This window comes from Sinocyclocheilus rhinocerous, unplaced genomic scaffold (genome assembly GCF_001515625.1).
Source record: "Sinocyclocheilus rhinocerous isolate Xijiao unplaced genomic scaffold, SAMN03320098_v1.1 scaffold1426, whole genome shotgun sequence".
NCBI lineage: Eukaryota > Metazoa > Chordata > Actinopteri > Cypriniformes > Cyprinidae > Sinocyclocheilus > Sinocyclocheilus rhinocerous.
Genome location: NW_015630392.1, coordinates 161,435 through 180,843, shown reverse-complemented (window position 1 = coordinate 180,843; position 19,409 = coordinate 161,435). Strand labels below are relative to the sequence as shown.

The 19,409-nt window shown below is 38.6% G+C and overlaps 1 protein-coding gene across 1 annotated transcript in view; it reads left to right on the top strand.

The window, feature by feature from the left end:
* LOC107740306 (transmembrane protein 189-like) overlaps positions 1-1,738 on the top strand; it is a 33,278-nt gene extending 31,540 nt beyond the window's left edge. Inside the window, exon 7 of the mRNA XM_016552687.1 lies at positions 471-1,738. Coding sequence (XP_016408173.1) covers positions 471-592 — 122 coding nt within the window. The 3' untranslated portion in view covers positions 593-1,738. The remainder of the gene's footprint in view (positions 1-470) is intronic.
* Positions 1,739-19,409: the final 17,671 nt, after the last annotated feature.

Below are 19,409 nucleotides of genomic sequence, written 5' to 3'. Positions count from 1 at the left end.
GCTCTCGCTGGATCCACTCCTCTGCTATCAACGAGAGGAAAGTCTGTTCTTCCGCAACAGACAACAAAACTTTTTGGTTGTTAAAAAAAGGTGCGCTCGTTCAAAACAGTTGCGTTCGATCCTTCGCTGGCTGTGCTGATTTAAATCTAGCGGTTCTTTTGTATTTGTGTCGCAAGTTCAGTGACGCAGGTAGTGACGATTCTCTCCGGCCAATCCGTGATCAGCAGAGTTTACACGTCACGTTTTGGTAACGGTACGGTTCACTTGGAACCCCAACCGAGGTGGTACTAAAAAAAGTACCAGGTACTGTACCCAGTGGAAAACCCCCCAAAAGTGAACCGTACCGAGCCGTACCGTGCCGTACCATGCAGTGGAAAAGCGCCATAAGTGAGCCGCTGCCATTGATGTCCCTTCATAAACATTGGTGCCTGACACCCCTGCTTTTCTTTCTCTATCATTCTCTCCCTCAGGGTGGTTGAACTACCCACTGGACAAAGTGGGTTTTTGGCGGACAATGGAGTGGTTGATCGAGAAATTGACGGGTCAGAAGCCACGCAGTGATGACCTGGCCTGGGCCAAGAAAACCGAGTGACCAGGATAGCAGGACTGAATTCCCTCCCTCATCCATCTCAGAAACAAGAAACCGAAATATGGGACTTAACTCTACCCCAAAACCTCTCTCCTATAATGTTCCTGTGTCCCTCTGTCTCCCCTAAACCATCTTCTCTACAGCACAGAACCACAGATCACTCTTACTGCTGGGGCCTTTTCCTGTCACTGAGGTCTGCTACACGCAAGCCATCACCTGTTCCTCCTCTACTGGCTTCCTCCTCAGTTTTGTAGATGTTCATACGCAACGAAATAGTAGAAAGACAAGATGAAGTTCAAAACGGTGGTTTCAAACTGTTGAGATAATGATGAGAGACACTGTTTCCCTCACAATCCTTTGCTCCATCTCCATGTGCTTTCCCGTTTCGGTGTGTAAAATGTATGTTTTCTGGAGGTTGGGCTCTCCAGAGGACCGAAACCATGTTGTGATTTTCCCAGCATGGTTTTCATAGCAAGGCATGGAATGAGATAAGCAATTAAATCTGGATTTGATTCCACAAACTGCGAGAAAAGATTTATTGCTATCAAATACTCTCCAGTTTCACAAAAGCATCTCGGCAGCGTTAAAACCCTCCCTTAGTTTGAACCGAAAGACGCATGGAGGATCCATTTCTCAAAAAACGCAGGGAAAGGGTTTTGTTGGCCAACCTGCGTGGTCAGTGCTCAGTTGACCCAACTGAATGTTTTCCCTAAGTGTTTTTTACTGAGCTCGTGTTAGCCTTAAGTACAAACCCATTACACTTATTTCTAATCATCTTACCGGGGCTTAGCGGTGATGAACATTGATTGCGTCTCTGGTGTGTTAGCGTGACATGTTATTGATATTTGGAGTAGTATTAGCAGTCTAGCTAGTGATGTCCTCCTGCTGTATCCTGTGGTACAATGGTTTAGCAAAGGTTGTACTAGCAAAAGGTCACTTTAGAAAAAGGTCAATTTGAATCTGAGTTACCAAGCTTTATTAAAGAGAATTAATGTTGTTGTTTTTTTTATTATTGAATGATATATGCACACTATTTGACCAGTGGTACTTTTCATGCAAACCTTAAGCAAAAAACTGCCAAATACACTCCCTATTTTCTCCCTCACACATATTTACACATGCACACTTACGGATTTTAATCATGAACTCTAAAAAAAAAAACACTCTGTGAAGATTTCCTGTGGATTTATGTCTCTCCATTTGTGCTGAACTGATAAATGGAGAGAATAAGGGTTTTATATAGTGTTTCAGTATGGATTGTCTCACATTCTCTTACAACAGCTGCAGCTCCACAATTTGGGTTTCATTGTCTGGCTTTTTTTTTTGTTTGTTTAATCACAGTACAATATAACACTCAGCCTTGTATTTGTTATTTGTTCTTACTTTCCATCTGGCAGCTAATGCTTGCTGCCTAGTCTGCCTTAAACCAATGTTTTTATTAGCTGTATGATTTAATAAATATCTAATAACATTTGATTATTTATTGTTGTTTTTTTATTTGTAACTCAAGTAATTTTTAAATGTTGCTCATTAAATCTAAAAGTTAGAAGCAAAAATGTAGTTCTCTTTGTTAAAATGAGACTGTAAAACAATTACAGAACTTTGCAAAGATAATTACGCTGGAAATCTGCTGGGTACTTTGAGGTGATTTAACAATGAGTCGCAAGCTCTGTTCTACTCAAGTAGAAAATGTTTATGAGAGATCCAGGGGAGTATATTTAGAAAAGCACTAAACTGCCACCTTAATTTAATAATTTGTAACAAAGAATTGATTGGAATGAGCGATTTATGTAAGATGGATTGTGTGGACGGTAAATGAGTTAAGAGCGCCCTCTGGTGGCTGAACAATATCCACACAGCTGAACGAATGATACTGTACTCCATTTTCTCTGCAACTAAAAGAATTATAGTACTATCATGGGTTTTGTTTTTGTGGCAATGCCTTGGTGTTTTTTAATTCCTTTGCAGTATCGCCAAAAAAAACAAAACAGTAACTGAATATGGTAAATATTCATTAACATTAAATATATTATCTGAAATCATCACTGTACCACCACAGTACTTTTTATAATAGTGGGCTGACAATTATCTGATCATTATGTTATGTATTTGTAGTCAACATTAAAATGTTGTTATTGTGACTGCATAATTCACAAATTAACTCTAAACCTGCCAGTTATCACTGAAACAGGTGTCCCGAGGTGCCATTGACATGATGTTGGGAAAGGACTGCTTGTTTGGCCGAATAACGGAAGAAGCGGTAAGTGTTTTCATAACTTGTTTATGAACAGCTTTAAGATTCTCAGATAAAAACAATCGATGGTAAACCTGTAGTGCACGATGCCATTGTCAATCTTTATCACAGTGCTGCATTGTTTGTCATGTCCGCTTCCGGTTTCCTGCAGCAGTGGACCTCTTGTGGGGACAGAGTGATGCTGTTCTGGATCTGCCTGAGAAAATGATAAAATATTTTCTTTAATGATAAACCATGTGTAATATGTAAAATGAAATGTGCTTTAAACTAATCTTATATTCAAAGCCACTCATATTGCCATTGTATTTTTAATTAGCAAGTTGATGTCAAGCAGTTCAAAGACATGTGATTTCTTGTTTTTGTAAATGTGAAATGATTTCTTGTTTTTAATGAACAGAACCCCTGTTGTGCGGCTTGGTAGTCTGACCTCTGTGACCTGGTAATGGGGACGGCGGTAGGATTGGGCTTTTCTACCCAGTGATGGGGCGAGGTGTCAAATGTTTCTCACATTCTTCTTTTATAATGGTCTTGACATTAGCAAAATGTTGTATCTACAGTATATAGGACGGAGCAGAACAGAGAATATTTTCTTCCTCTTGAGTCCCTGAATGTAGAAGAGGTTATGTAACCACAAAATAAACACTGATTGCAATAACATACTATCAAATTAGCCATGATTCAGCCGCAGAAAATCACTAGGCTTTGGAAATTACAGATTGCACTTTAATGCAGTACTGTTCCTGGAAGTCTCTCATGAATTTTGGAGCGAGTTTAGTATTGTTGATGTTTTTTCCCCCCCATGTGAGTATTTACAATACCATTAAATAGTTTGGAGTCAGTTAGATAAAATACTTTTATTCTTCAAGAATGCATTAAATTAATCAAAAGTGACAGTAAAGATTTTTACATTGTTACAAAAGAATTCTATTTTAAATAGATGCCATTCTTTTCAACTTTCTTTTCATAAAAAAAAATGCTTAAAAAATGCATGATGGTTTCCACAAAATTATTAAGCAGCACAACATTTAACATTGATAATAATAAGAATTGAGCACCGAATCGGCATATTAAAATGATTTCTGAAGGGTCATGTGACACTGAAGACTGGAGTAGTGACTGTTAAAAATTCAGCTTTACCATCACAGGAATAAATTACAACTTAAGATATATTCAAATAGAAAACCGTTATTTTAAATTGTAATAATATTCACAATTTTTATGTTTTTACTGTATTTTTGATAAAAAAAATTTTTTAAAGCAGCCTTAGTGAGTATAAGATGATGGTGGGAAATTGTTAGAACACCAAACTTATAAATGTATTGATGGTCTTTGCAGATGTGCTGTAATTGATCATGTGATTAAATTCACGGAGATAAACTTATTTCTCATTTTTAAGCTGATCAGTGCAATAGTTCAACACCTGGAGCAATATCTTGCTGTGGTTAGTGGTAATCAGTCACTTTAAGGCTACTTCATTGAATCACATTCTTTAAACTAAACAATAAAATATCCTTAAAACAATCACTGATTTGATGCTTCTGTTTCTGATGGTATTTTTAACAGGATACCTTCATAAATTATCAAGCTAAGCCCATACATAATATACTGAAGCCATCTGCTGTAGCTACCAGTCTACTGACGGACACATAATCAGAGCCTTTCTGTGGTTGGCTGTGTGAAATAGTTTGACAGTTTTGCTACCAATCATGTCCAGAGTGACACAGCCGGATCTCTGGCGCTTCATTTCAGTGAGGGTATGCTGACAAATGATGGACAGACCATCTAATTTGTATAACCGACTTGATGCTATCAGAGTGCTAGAGGCAAGTTCAATTCCCTCTTTTTATTCACAGAAGAGTGAAGAGAGCACTGGAAATGATTGGAAAAGTGGGAGAAGGATAGGGAAATTCTGTTGGATTTGAATTCACATTACTCTATTATAGCACCACAGCTCAATGTGTTGGAGCATGTGTGCTGATCACCAGGCCACAGCTCATGTTTAAGCTAAATTTAAAACTAAAGACTGTTGCAGTTCCCTCTTAACTTATTCTGAGATCATCACATAATGGTAAATATCACAAGACTGAGTGCTTCCTGGGCAGTGATAGTTAGAACAGAGAATGAAGCTGAAAGTTAACGAAGATATGGCATGAATCAAGGTCTGTTATTGTTGATTATCTTCAAATATTAGAGTGTAATTAGCAGTTTGATCACAACGGAAGTGATTTCCAGTCTGTTTGGTACCAAAACATTCTGAAAAGCAACATTACATTACAGTATCTTCTGCATGTTCTGAATGCAACAGATGTCGATCATCTCCATGTAACCCTAATAATAGGCTAATTTATGTTAAATTGAGCTTAGTATTTTTTACATATTACTGTGTTTGTCTTTTGGTATATGGTTATGGGTGTAGGCAGAGTGACATTCTGCGCAGGGTGAACAGCAGTGGTACAGAGATGGAGAGAGAAATGAACTGCTGATTCAGGCCTCTAGAGACGACAGTGCTGTCAACCTGTCAAATCACGCACAACTGTCACTACAGCCCTGTTCACTTACTGGTATAGCTGCTATAGTCTAAACTAAGTGTTCTAGCTTATGTCAGCATAGTTATGCATGCTGTTCTCCTCCAGGCCTTTAGATGGCCCCCTTGTGCCTCCTCTGTGACACTTCTCCCACATGCAGGATGGGCAGATGTGCATTGTGTTGCTGACAGAGATTAAAGTGAAGATGTTAATTAGGTGGAAGATGTGAGATCTGTTCTAGATGTGCAATTGAATGTGCACTTATGTCTTGACGTTCTTGTTAATCGCTTGTACAGAAATTATAATTTTTTGTGTGTGGGTGTAGCCCAGACTTCTGGAAAAGTCCTCACAGATATTGTAATACCTCATTAAACTGACTTTAATGGTAAATCAAATTGGCCAAATTATGTCTTAATTAAAAATGCCATAAGGTGTCTGTAAGGATGAGTGTGTGGTAATTAGCTTAGTTTAAGAACATCAGAAGTTAATTGGAGGTACTTAGAAGTATAGATGTGAAGGTTTACATGTATTTGTGTTCCCATAGTAAGGACAAACCTTAAATAAGATATTTAAAATATCAGTTATATCTCCTAGACATCAGATGGAGGCTTTAGTTTAAGGTTGCTGCTCAAACTTTTCTTATCAAATTCTTCCAAGAACAAATTATTTTATATTTTTCTAAGATATATCTATAGATTGATAGTTATAGTATCATGATATCAAGCTATGTTATATTAATTGTTCATTCTATATCCGGAAACACTTTAGGGAACACATATCAAGAGTTTTCCCTCAATAAACTCATTTGATGCTTATTAATAGTTAGTAAGGTAGTTGTTAAGTTTAGGTAGCCTATGGGGTAGGATTAAGGGATCTAAAATATGGTCATGCAGAATAAGGCATTAATATGTGCTTTATAAATATTAATAAACAGCCAATATGCTAGTAATATGCATGCTAATAAGCAACTAGTTAATAGTGAGAATTGGTTATTAAAATAAAGTGTTAGCCTATGTTCCAACAAATATTTTGTTTGTTTCTGCTTTTACAGTATATAAGGAATTTTAGGAGAAACATCTGAGACAAAGTTATAAGACTCCATTCTGATATGTATCACCCACTAAAGTTTTTCTCACTGATTATGCTGTTTCTCTCAGAAATACTTCAAATTGTGGAAATAAACTTCAATTCACATTGGCTTCAAGTGTCCTGAACTGCGAAAGTGTAACCTCTGAGCAATTAAATTTCCCTTTGGGTTTGTGTGTTTGTGTGGGCATGTGCTAGAGAGCGAAAGACAGAAAACAAATGAACTGTGAGTCAGGAGAATCAATCTGGGTTTACAAGAAATATCAGTGAGTGGTAGTATACATCTCGGTAGCGTTGCAGGAAGTATAATTACACTTATAGCATCCCTGCTGTATGTTAGCCTATGCACTGATTGCCACTCTAATCAGTGACTGATTAAGTCCTCTGTTCAAAGTTCCAGGTCTGTGTGAGTCACTGGCCTTGCTGTACTCTCTCCTGGGCCCTTTGGGGCCTCTCTGATTGGGTTTTAATTTGCTGGTCAGGGGTTGGCACTGGTGCTTTATTAGCTCAGCGATGGGTTGAGTTATGTACAGCGTTGCTTCGTGCTATTGATCTGTGATTTTCACAACAAGGTCATTGTAAGGAGAGACAAGGGAATGGATTAATCAACAACCAATAATGCCATCGCTGCACCAAGAGTTACCTGCAGACATTAAACATTTCCATCAAAGTTCCTGTTTAATTGCTGGACGTTGCTTCACTAATGGCATCAGGGAGGAGCTGTATGTATACGTGTTCAAAGTGTCAATAAGATTTGGTGGCAGAATTCATTCCATTTTTAATAATTTTGAAAAATAAGTACATTAAATATTGTGAACACCAGAACCATTTCATTTACATATATTATATTATATCTTTATATCTTTATTATATCTTTTTGTCAGAGAAAAACAGCTTACAGGCCATGTGTTTAACATTAAAGAACATTTAGTTGCATTGCAAATGGTATATTTTATAATTCTTATGAGGCAAAATATTGATGATATGTCAGAGAGATTGGGTGTTTGATGATGGAGACATCATCAAGAAGCAGTGCTTTTGCCCTGGAGCTCTTTCTCTTATCTGTGTGGTCTCAGCCTGAGATGAACCAGCTCTAATCCAAATTTACTTACTTACCCCGGTTTGACCATACAGCCATGTGTCGTCATCACTAGAATGATCTGATGAGCTCATGGTCCGAGATCTCTGTCTTTGTCTCGTTCCAAGGCCTGATGGGAATTTACGGTGTGTGTTTGAGAAATAGCGAGCTGAAGGACACAAATACATTTCTTTTCTAATACAGCTTGTTATAGGCACAATGTAAAGGTGTGAGAGAGTGTGTGTGTGTGTGTCATGTTAAAATCTGTTGCTCAGTGAGGGTAGAAAGACAAATGATGGGCCCTGAGTGAGGTGACAACACATTTCTCCTGTCATCCTTCTCTCATCTCATCACCTTCTCCCCTCAGTGCTCTTCTTCTCACCAGAATGCACAGATGCCCTCCACCTGGGTCGCCAAGGTCCCGTATGCGCCTCCCTCTGCTTTCTCCTGCTCTCTCACATACCTCTACCTGCTCTTCTCCACTTTCTTTATACCCTCTCTCCCCAGTTCTCTACTTCCCTCATATTTCCTCATTTCTCCTCTTTCATATATCCCAATTAGCCGCACGTTTGCATCTCTCTTTTCTCCTGGGGCATATCTCTTTGCAATTGGCGTTCTCTCTGCTTCCCAGATTCTTTCCAAAGTGATCCTTCATGATCTTTCATACAAACGATTTAAGGCAAACTCACTGTGCCTCTTAAAAAGTGCAAAAAGAGGAATTGTTGTGTGTGTAGGTCACAAACATATTTAGAATGTGGTTTTATATTGAAGAAAAATACACATGCCACTTATTTCAAGAAAATGGATTTTACTGAGTTGCAGTGCAGTAAACAAACGTTTTGGTTGTATATGAACTACACACATGGGAACCACATCAAATCCTCATATAAAGTAAATGAACATAAACTAAGAAAGCGTTTTAGTGTCAGGACTGTGTATAGGCAAAGACTCTCAGACTATAAATGTGCAAAACTGCATACTTTCATAATTGTCTAGTCAACTAATTAAAGGGTTAGTTCACTTAAAAATTAAAATTCTGTCATTTATTCACCCTCATTTCATTCCAAAACTGTAAGGCTTTCTTCTGTGGAACACACACATACAAATTGAATAAAGAAAAAAAAAAGAAAAGAGAATTGTCATAATTTACTTATTAATTATTACAGTGCTATATAATTAGACCGTTTTGGTTTCATATTACAGGGACATTTAAGTAAGATGTTTGCATGTGTTCAAAAATAGATATTGACACTTTTTGGTTTTAAACAAAAAGTTGCATTTTTAACATGAAATGCAAAGTGACACAACTGGTGGCACTTATTAATACAAAACTTTTTTTTTTTGAGTTTTACTGAGTGAACTGTCTAACAGCATGCTAAAAGAGAATTGTCATAATTTACTTATTAATTATTACAGTGCTATATAATTAGACCGTTTTGGTTTCATATTACAGGGACATTTAAGTAAGATGTTTGCATGTGTTCAAAAATAGATATTGACACTTTTTGGTTTTAAACAAAAAGTTGCATTTTTAACATGAAATGCAAAGTGACACAACTGGTGGCACTTATTAATACAAAACTTTTCTGAGAGTTTTACTGAGTGAACTGTCTAACAGCATGCTAATTAAAACACCACTGCTAAAAATCATTGTCCAACAACTAGTCGACCACTGTGGCCCATCCCTGTCTCACACTGTGACCACAGGCCTTTGAGTATCTGATCCCATCAGGGTTTTTCTGAGACCTGGAACAGTTGTAGCAGGCTGGATGTGGGTGATGTTGAGTGAGTGGCTGGAGGGTAGATGTGATGTGAGATCACTGACTGAGGACAGTATAATGTAGTGCTGAATCGCTGCTTCACTATTGCCACACAAGCCTTGAGGCTACATGGACCTAGTGACAGTAAGTGAATGTGATTGAGTGAGAGAGTGTGGCTATATGAGTGTGCTATATGTTCATCATGTGATGATAAATGCATACCACAGCAGTAGTGGCCCATTAGAGACCACATGACATAACAATTGTGGCTAGTAGTTGTCTGTTAGCTTCAATATTGATGCAGAGATTTTTAACATTACATAGTTACCAAATCATGTTTCATGGCTGTGTCGTAACTAAAGCCTATTGGCTACTTCAAAAAGGCCTAAGCCCTATGATATATTGAAATGACTAATCCAAACTTCTTGTTTCAATAGAAAATATGTCAATGGAGGAAAGAAAAGTGTGCTTGTTAAGCATAGGTGAGATTTTCAAACCCGTTATGCAATTAATTTCTGTTTTGTCCACTAGATGGCAACATTAAACAAAATGGCTAATGTTGTCATGGTTTCCTCTCTAGAGTGGCTCTGACTCAATATGCATTAATTTGTCCATCTTTATCCATCCACTCATTCATTTATCTTTATTTTTGCCTTTTTTTTTCTTTTGTTCGGTTGTCATTTATGTCTGTTCATTTGCTTATCCGTTTCACTATCTATCTATCATTGAGTTCATTATGCCTTCTGCCTCTGAGTGGCTCAATGCAGGTGGAGGCAGTTGTGTGTGTGTGTGTGAGAAAGAGAGAGAGATCTGTGGGCTATTCTGACAGCCGTGCTGAAGGCCTGTCATTAGTGACCTTTCTCCAGCTGTACGGAGCTGCTCCTCGTTCGACTAGCAGGAGGCCGTTCTGTTTCTGTTCTCCCACCAGAAAGAAAAAGAGAGCGAGAGAAAGGTGTGGTGGAGTATTACAAAAAGAGTGAACAAGAGATTATTGAGCAAGAAGAGTCTGAATTATGATTTAGGTGCAAGAGAAACCAGCAGACAAAAAACTGAAACCAAGACATTGAAGGAGTTTAGGGAATTGTTTTAGTGTTGATGTCTCTCTTGCTCCCATCCAGTAGATGGATTTTACACCCTTAATATGCTGGATACACGTACTGTGGTAATCAAACATACAAGTTTGTTTGTGTGTGCTTGTTAAGCAGCCAGATATAGGACACAAGGGTGCGTCTTGTAATTTGTCTGAGATTTCCTCTATCACATACAGCAAGCCTATATCCACAGGCTCAAAAATCAGTATGCTCTTTTTCTTTTCTTTTTTTCTTTAAATGTTTTTTAAACAATGTCTCTTATGCTCACCTAGGTTGCATTTATTTGATCAAAAATATGGTAAAAGCAACATTATGAAATATTATTACTATTTAAAATAACTGTTTTCTATTTTAATGTAATTTATTTCTGTGATGGCACAGCTGGATTTTCAGCAGCTGTTACTCCAGTTTTCAGTGTCACATAATCTCTCAGAAATCATTCTATTATGCTGATTTGGTGCTCAAGAAACAGTTCTTATTATTACAGTTGAAAATGGTTGTGTTGTGTAATGATTTTGTTGAAACCATTATACCTTTCTCAGGATTCCTTGATGAATAAAAAGCACAGCATTTATTTGAAATTGAAATATTCTTGTAACAATTGTCTTAAAGACAGAAAAGAGCTTTATGGATATTCTGCAAAATGTCTTGGTTTTGGAATGACTTGAAGATAGGGAAACTGTCAGAATTTTACATTTTTAGTGAATTTTTGTTTTAAATGTTTATGAGCAAAAGCAACAAAGTCCTGTTTACTCTGGTATGAATCTTCTCTGCATGTCTACAGCCAGCCTGTTTTTTCCTCTCTGCCTTTTAAAGAACACTTTTCTGTTACCATGACATCACATCTCTTTCCTACCTCTTCATCTCTGTCTCTTCCATCCTGTTTTCTCCTTTAACTCATCTGCTGGTTTTTTTCTCTTCATAGTTGTCCTGTTGGCCCCTGCATAGCTGGCTATTCAGGTGTGGAAGTGTGCATCTCTCTGCATACCCGCATTTTTAAACTGTCTCTGTATTTGGCTGTGACGCACACTCTCGTTCTCTCTTTAAATGTGTGTAAAGAGTGCACTTTAGGAAGACCTCTCTCAGTGCAATGTTAACATGGTCAAGTTCACTCGTATCTTTGCATACATTTAGATTTATTAGGACGTATGAACCAGACAGCTTTTTATCTTCAAAATCATATAAGGTACATTTTAACGCTCTCAGAATGCAAATTGCTACCTGAGCAACACTTCTCACTCCAGTCTCATCTTAGAATGCATATGTACTTAATGTTCCTTTCCTGAAACGGAAGACAAGGGTGAATTTGTACATAGGTATTTGTGGATTTCAGTTTTTTTAATCCAGGGGATTTAGTGGTTTTCAAACGCTGTTATTATTATTATTATTATTATATTATAATATTGTATTTATTATTGTATTTTTAGGGCTGTTAAAGGTAGCTTTAACTTAAAAGAATAGCTAAGATTAACATACATTTTTCATAATACTATGAGTTGCCATCCACTTTTATTTAGCACGTATTCATTAAATTGATCAAAAGTGACAGTAAACGGTTTTCAATATTGATAATAAAAAGAAATGTTTCTTGAGCACCAAATCAGCATATTGGAATTATTCCTGACTGTTCACGTGACAATGAAGACTGGTGTAATGGCTACTAAAAATTCAGCTTTTTTCATCAAAGGAATGAATTACATTTTAAAATATATTGAAATATAAAAAAGTTATTTAAATTGTAACAATATTTCACAATTTTACTGTTTTTGTGTTTTTGATCAAATAAATAGAGCCTTTAGTGTTATGCTCTAAATAAATAGAGCATAACAGACTCCGAAACACTAAAAAATATTAAAATCTTACTGACCCCAATCTTTTGAATAGTGTATGTTAGTGTAAAGTGAAACAGTGTTTACAACATATTTCATATTTCGTAATTTAATGTATTTAAGAGTGAAACAGAATATTCTATATGAAGAAAATGTAAGGCAGGGTTTGATTTTTATACAGGGAATGTTTAGATCTCAAAAAGTGGCCATTACAAACTAGAATGGAAAAAAGGAGCTTGGTGACAATCTTTGACTGACATTTGATTGATACTTTAAAGAATTTATTATGCTTGCCAGCCAAAGTACCCATCCAATCTAGCTCTCCCACTAGAATCCTGTCTCTCATGAATTCAGTCAAGTGTACACAGCACAGTACTTGTTCACATTTGTGGCCACCAGGAATGAATATAGAGCTTGAGATGAAAGAACCTCATGCTGACTCAAGCCCAAAGCAGCCATTGCCCCATCCCAGTGATTCATCAGACAGAATCTGATGAGTATGCATTTACATGCATGACTGCATTGGAGTTTTAGCCATTTTGCAGTTTAATGTGTGGCATATACACACAGATATTGGGAGAGAGATTGTAAGATGCTCATCAGGCTGAGTGACAAGTGTATGTGTGTCTGTGACACTGGCAGTGTTATTACCGAGGGATCAAAAGTGAAGATTGTTCCGTTTCCCATCAGCAGTGGCCCAAGTATCGATCTTTTCTGTCAACACACCACTCCTATACTCTGTTTACTGAGGATACACACACCTCATGTACTTAGTGCAGACTGTATTTGCATGCTACAGGGGTTGTCAAGTGTTTACAGTATTTATACAAACAGTCTGGTGTGTCTCAAACGTGAGACGCACATCTCACACGCTGTAAAGTAGTATAAAAATGAAAATTTGCTATATTTGCTCACCCTCGGGCCATCCATGATGTAGAGTTTGAGTTTGTTTTTCATCAGAACAGATTTGGACAAATTTAGCATTATGTCAGTAGCTCAGCAATGGATCCTCTGCAGTGAATGGGTGCCGTCGGGAGTTCAAACACCTCATAAAAACATCACAATCCACAAGTAATCCACACGATTCCAGTCCATCAATTATTCTCTCATTCAGCTCACTCAGCTCTCATTCTGACGGCACCCATTCACTGCAGAAGATCCATTGGTGAGCAAGTGATTAAATGCAAAATTTCTCCAAATCTGTTGGAGATTGCTCATCTGCAGCCTGAGGGTGAGTGCATTCTCAGGTAATTTGGCTGAACTATTCCTTTAAGTACCTGGAAGTATATGATTTAAACCCTGTGATCTTCAGTTCTTCAGTCTCCTTGTTTTAGCCGCAGAAAAAAATAACATTTGCCCAGACACAAGCCCTTTACTATACTAGTCCATTTCACAATTTTTAAAGCCTTTTATCTGGAATTATTAAAATGTATACTATAATTTAATTAAATGTTTGCTTTTAAAAGTAGCTTGCAAAACATTTTTTGTCAGAATACTCTGATAGTTTTAAATGGCCATCACTGGAGAAAGATTTTTTTTTTTTTTTGGTGCCAGAGTGTGTAGTTACAGAATCTATGTACAAGCAGGAGCTAATTGGGTCACATTAACCAGCAAAACCTCAACCTCTTTGTGCTCACACATCGCAATCACAGATTCACAGAATCAGAGTCACTACCCTCACCCACTTAAAATAGACATGCTCATACCTAATTATCATAATCTTAATCTTTCTCTTCATTATACAATCCAGCTATTTTACACCACTCACTTATTGTCATTAAAATAAATCAGTACAGATTGTTTCATTAAGTGTTTTGTGTTGAAATTTGATACTTATTGATTAGGACTTTAGAACAAACCTTTTACTTTATGATATTAATAATTACACCTCTTCAAAGCATGACCTGTATACTCAAGTTCTCTTCTGCTTTCCTAGGTATATCTCATCACGTCTCATCCAACTATATGTTCTTTCTCACCATATCTCTTTCTTCACACATCTTTTCCCACATGCTTCGGACTCATTTTCTAGTATGAAAACAAGTTGACAGGTTCATTTAGAGGTGTGAGATATTTCTGTGATAGAAAATTATATAAAATAGATCAAACGTGAGAGTAAAATGTGCCAACCTAGGGAATGATATTGTCTTATATATTTTCTGCTTATGGTTTTATATGTAGTATCCTATTCTAGGCCTGTCTGCTTTGGTTTAAAGCAGATACTACATCAGATATCTTTGACACTTCGGTGCTGTTGAATGACTAGATAATATAATTTCCAACATGTCAAAAACTTGAAAAGATCAAAATTAACAGTGATTCAAAATTTACATAGACAGTAGAGAACTGTATAAAACATAGGGAACACCTGGTTATTTAAAATATAATCAGGCGAGTGATCTATTGTGTTACAATATCTCTCAATTTCTGAAACTGCTTCACACAGGCTGTGTCAAAACAGTGGTTGTTATGGACTCCCACTGTGACTACTACACATCCAAGTAAAATGTGATTATGCTGGTTACAGAAATATCGGTAGAACCCTATCACATGGCAAAAAAATGGTAGCGTGGACTATCACCCAGGGCAGTAGTTCGAGAACCCCCAACTCTGCACATTTTTGATGTCTCTCTTATCTAACACACGCATTTGAGGTCTACAAGTCTTTACTATCTTCTTTTGTGTTTAACAGAAGAAAGGCATTACAGTTTTTTGGAGCAACATGAAGTTGAGTAAATGATGACAAAATGCTCATTTTTTTTGGGTGAACTATCCCTTTAAATCTGTGTGTTGTGCCTGAAAGGGTCCCTTTTAGCTTTTCACACTTGAAACAGTTAACCCTGTGCTTAAATGGAATACTGGGTTATATTATTTCACTGCTCATAATTTACCTGGAGTAATCAATTAATCCTGTGTATTCATACGCTGACGTTTCACACTGTACATTACTAAACCCCAGGTTAATGTTCTTGTTTGCCTATTTGTGGCGTCAGTGTCACTAATTGGACAAACGCAGCACGCGACCTGTTTACATAATGGCTCTAGCATTGCGCATACTCCTATTATAAAGTGCCGCCTTGCTTATTTTTCCCATAAGAGGGAGAGCGGCCATTTGTAAATTGAATGTGTCTGCCTGGCTTCAGGTGTCATCCGCTTCCAGGTATTTTTAGCTGTACAAAACAGCTTGTTTTGCTGCCTGATGTTGCAGACTGGTGTTTCTTGCGATATTATTTTAAAGTATTGTCTTAATTACAAACACACTGGTTTGTGGCACAAACATTTTTACCGTTTACTGCACTTTGTTATTCTCGTTATTTCTCTACAGCGGCTAATGAATCGTGAAGTCTCGCACATTCACAGAAAACACTTTATTTGTATTATGGGTAAATACCATATCCACAAAGCTAGATACCTCCTTTTATCTGGAATTATTAAAATGTATACTATAATTTAATTAAATGTTTGCTTTTAAAAGTAGCTTGCAAAACATTTTTTGTCAGAATACTCTGATAGTTTTAAATGGCCATCACTGGAGAAAGATTTTTTTTTTTTTTTGGTGCCAGAGTGTGTAGTTACAGAATCTATGTACAAGCAGGAGCTAATTGGGTCACATTAACCAGCAAAACCTCAACCTCTTTGTGCTCACACATCGCAATCACAGATTCACAGAATCAGAGTCACTACCCTCACCCACTTAAAATAGACATGCTCATACCTAATTATCATAATCTTAATCTTTCTCTTCATTATACAATCCAGCTATTTTACACCACTCACTTATTGTCATTAAAATAAATCAGTACAGATTGTTTCATTAAGTGTTTTGTGTTGAAATTTGATACTTATTGATTAGGACTTTAGAACAAACCTTTTACTTTATGATATTAATAATTACACCTCTTCAAAGCATGACCTGTATACTCAAGTTCTCTTCTGCTTTCCTAGGTATATCTCATCACGTCTCATCCAACTATATGTTCTTTCTCACCATATCTCTTTCTTCACACATCTTTTCCCACATGCTTCGGACTCATTTTCTAGTATGAAAACAAGTTGACAGGTTCATTTAGAGGTGTGAGATATTTCTGTGATAGAAAATTATATAAAATAGATCAAACGTGAGAGTAAAATGTGCCAACCTAGGGAATGATATTGTCTTATATATTTTCTGCTTATGGTTTTATATGTAGTATCCTATTCTAGGCCTGTCTGCTTTGGTTTAAAGCAGATACTACATCAGATATCTTTGACACTTCGGTGCTGTTGAATGACTAGATAATATAATTTCCAACATGTCAAAAACTTGAAAAGATCAAAATTAACAGTGATTCAAAATTTACATAGACAGTAGAGAACTGTATAAAACATAGGGAACACCTGGTTATTTAAAATATAATCAGGCGAGTGATCTATTGTGTTACAATATCTCTCAATTTCTGAAACTGCTTCACACAGGCTGTGTCAAAACAGTGGTTGTTATGGACTCCCACTGTGACTACTACACATCCAAGTAAAATGTGATTATGCTGGTTACAGAAATATCGGTAGAACCCTATCACATGGCAAAAAAATGGTAGCGTGGACTATCACCCAGGGCAGTAGTTCGAGAACCCCCAACTCTGCACATTTTTGATGTCTCTCTTATCTAACACACGCATTTGAGGTCTACAAGTCTTTACTATCTTCTTTTGTGTTTAACAGAAGAAAGGCATTACAGTTTTTTGGAGCAACATGAAGTTGAGTAAATGATGACAAAATGCTCATTTTTTTTGGGTGAACTATCCCTTTAAATCTGTGTGTTGTGCCTGAAAGGGTCCCTTTTAGCTTTTCACACTTGAAACAGTTAACCCTGTGCTTAAATGGAATACTGGGTTATATTATTTCACTGCTCATAATTTACCTGGAGTAATCAATTAATCCTGTGTATTCATACGCTGACGTTTCACACTGTACATTACTAAACCCCAGGTTAATGTTCTTGTTTGCCTATTTGTGGCGTCAGTGTCACTAATTGGACAAACGCAGCACGCGACCTGTTTACCTAGCATTGCTAGCATTGCGCATACTCCTATTATAAAGTGCCGCCTTGCTTATTTTTCCCATAAGAGGGATTTGTAAATTTTGTAAATTGAATGTGTCTGCCTGGCTTCAGGTGTCATCCGCTTCCAGGTATTTTTAGCTGTACAAAACAGCTTGTTTTGCTGCCTGATGTTGCAGACTGGTGTTTCTTGCGATATTATTTTAAAGTATTGTCTTAATTACAAACACACTGGTTTGTGGCACAAACATTTTTACCGTTTACTGCACTTTGTTATTCTCGTTATTTCTCTACAGCGGCTAATGAATCGTGAAGTCTCGCACATTCACAGAAAACACTTTATTTGTATTATGGGTAAATACCATATCCACAAAGCTAGATACCTTAAATTTAAACCCAGCTGCAAAATATTTGCTTATGGTCTACAATTATTATTGTCATCACTTCAGTCTCCTCTAATAAAAAAAGCTCTAAAAACATCTCGTTGTCATGCCCCTGGACTCTATCTGTGTGTTTTCCCCCCTCCATGTGCCTGCCCTGACCTAGTTTTCCCATGTGTTTGATTGTTTATTGCTCCCAGGTGTGTCTCGTCAAGTCAAGTGTATTTAATGTGAGTTCGGTTCCTAGATTCTTCGTCTGGTATTGTTCATCTATCCCCTCTGCTACGTGTGCTTTCCTTTGGTTTGGATGAATAAAGACTGTGATTTGAATTATCCTTCGTCTCCTCGCTCTGTCGCAGTAGCAGCAGCAGCTTGACAGAATACCGGATAAACAGTTTAACTGCTTGTTTCCCTCCGTTTTTGTTTCCGCGTTTTACCCAGTGTTTTTTGTTTCCATTGTTCTCTATGGATCCCCTCGCCCACCCAGAATACCTCCTCCTCCTGCTGGAGCAGGGGGAGCGATGGCTCGAGGGCCATGCCAGACTGTTCCTGGTCCTCGCAAGTCTCACCAGCTACCCGGACGACGCGCTGTTCCCCGTCTGTTCCCAAGAGAATCTCGCCAGTTCCACTCCCGACCCAGTGCCCAGCCCACCATCTCCCCGCTGCGCGGAGCATCAACCCGAGCCCACCGTTGACGGAAAGCCCGAGCTCGCGGCGGCCGACAAGCCGTCGCCGCATGGAGCGACAAAGCAACGGATCACTGCGGAGCCGGAGCTGCAAGTGACGTCAGTCAAGGTGCGAGAGCCGGCAACAGACCCCGCCACGAGGGAGAATGCCGCGGACAGAGAGCTGCACCGTGGCTGAGGGTGAGCTGAGTCAGGATTTGGGAGAATGCAAAGCGGAGGAAAACTTAATTGACTTGTTTACTGACCTGCCCCCTTTCCTTCCTCCTCTGTCGGTAAACTCTGTCCCTTCCGTTCCTGAGTTTAGCCCTGAGAAAGTTCATGTTCCCATGTCTAGCCCAGAGAAGGCTCCTGTTGCCACGTCCAGCGGCCCATCTGTCCACTGGCTCCGCCGGGCTCCCTCATCCCTCCGGCTCCGCCTTGGTCTGTCATCGCCAATCCTGTGCCTCGGGACTCCGCTCCTCCTGCTGCGCCTCGTCCCTCCGGCTCTGTCAGGGGAGCTGCAAGTGACGTCAGTCAAGGTGCGAGAGCCGGCAACAGAACCCGCCACGAGGGAGAATGCCGCGGACAGAGAGCTGCACCGTGGCTGAGGGTGAGCTGAGTCAGGATTTGGGAGAATGCAAAGCGGAGGAAAACTTAATTGACTTGTTTACTGACCTGCCCCCTTTCCTTCCTCCTCTGTCGGTAAACTCTGTCCCTTCCGTTCCTGAGTTTAGCCCTGAGAAAGTTCATGTTCCCATGTCTGAGCTGCACCGTGGCTGAGGGTGAGCTGAGTAAGGATTTGGGAGAATGCAAAGCGGAGGAAAACTTAATTGACTTGTTTACTGACCTGCCCCCTTTCCTTCCTCCTCTGTCGGTAAACTCTGTCCCTTCCGTTCCTGAGTTTAGCCCTGAGAAAGTTCATGTTCCCATGTCTAGCCCAGAGAAGGCTCCTGTTGCCACGTCCAGCCCTGAGAGGGCTCCTGGTCCCAAGTTAAGCCCGGAGGCTCACAAAGGCCCCCCCACCCATCCGCTCCTGCCTCCTCCACCGCTGTCGTCTGGAAGCCCCTCTGCTCGCCCTCAGCCCACCATCAGCACGGTGCGAGCTCCAGATCTC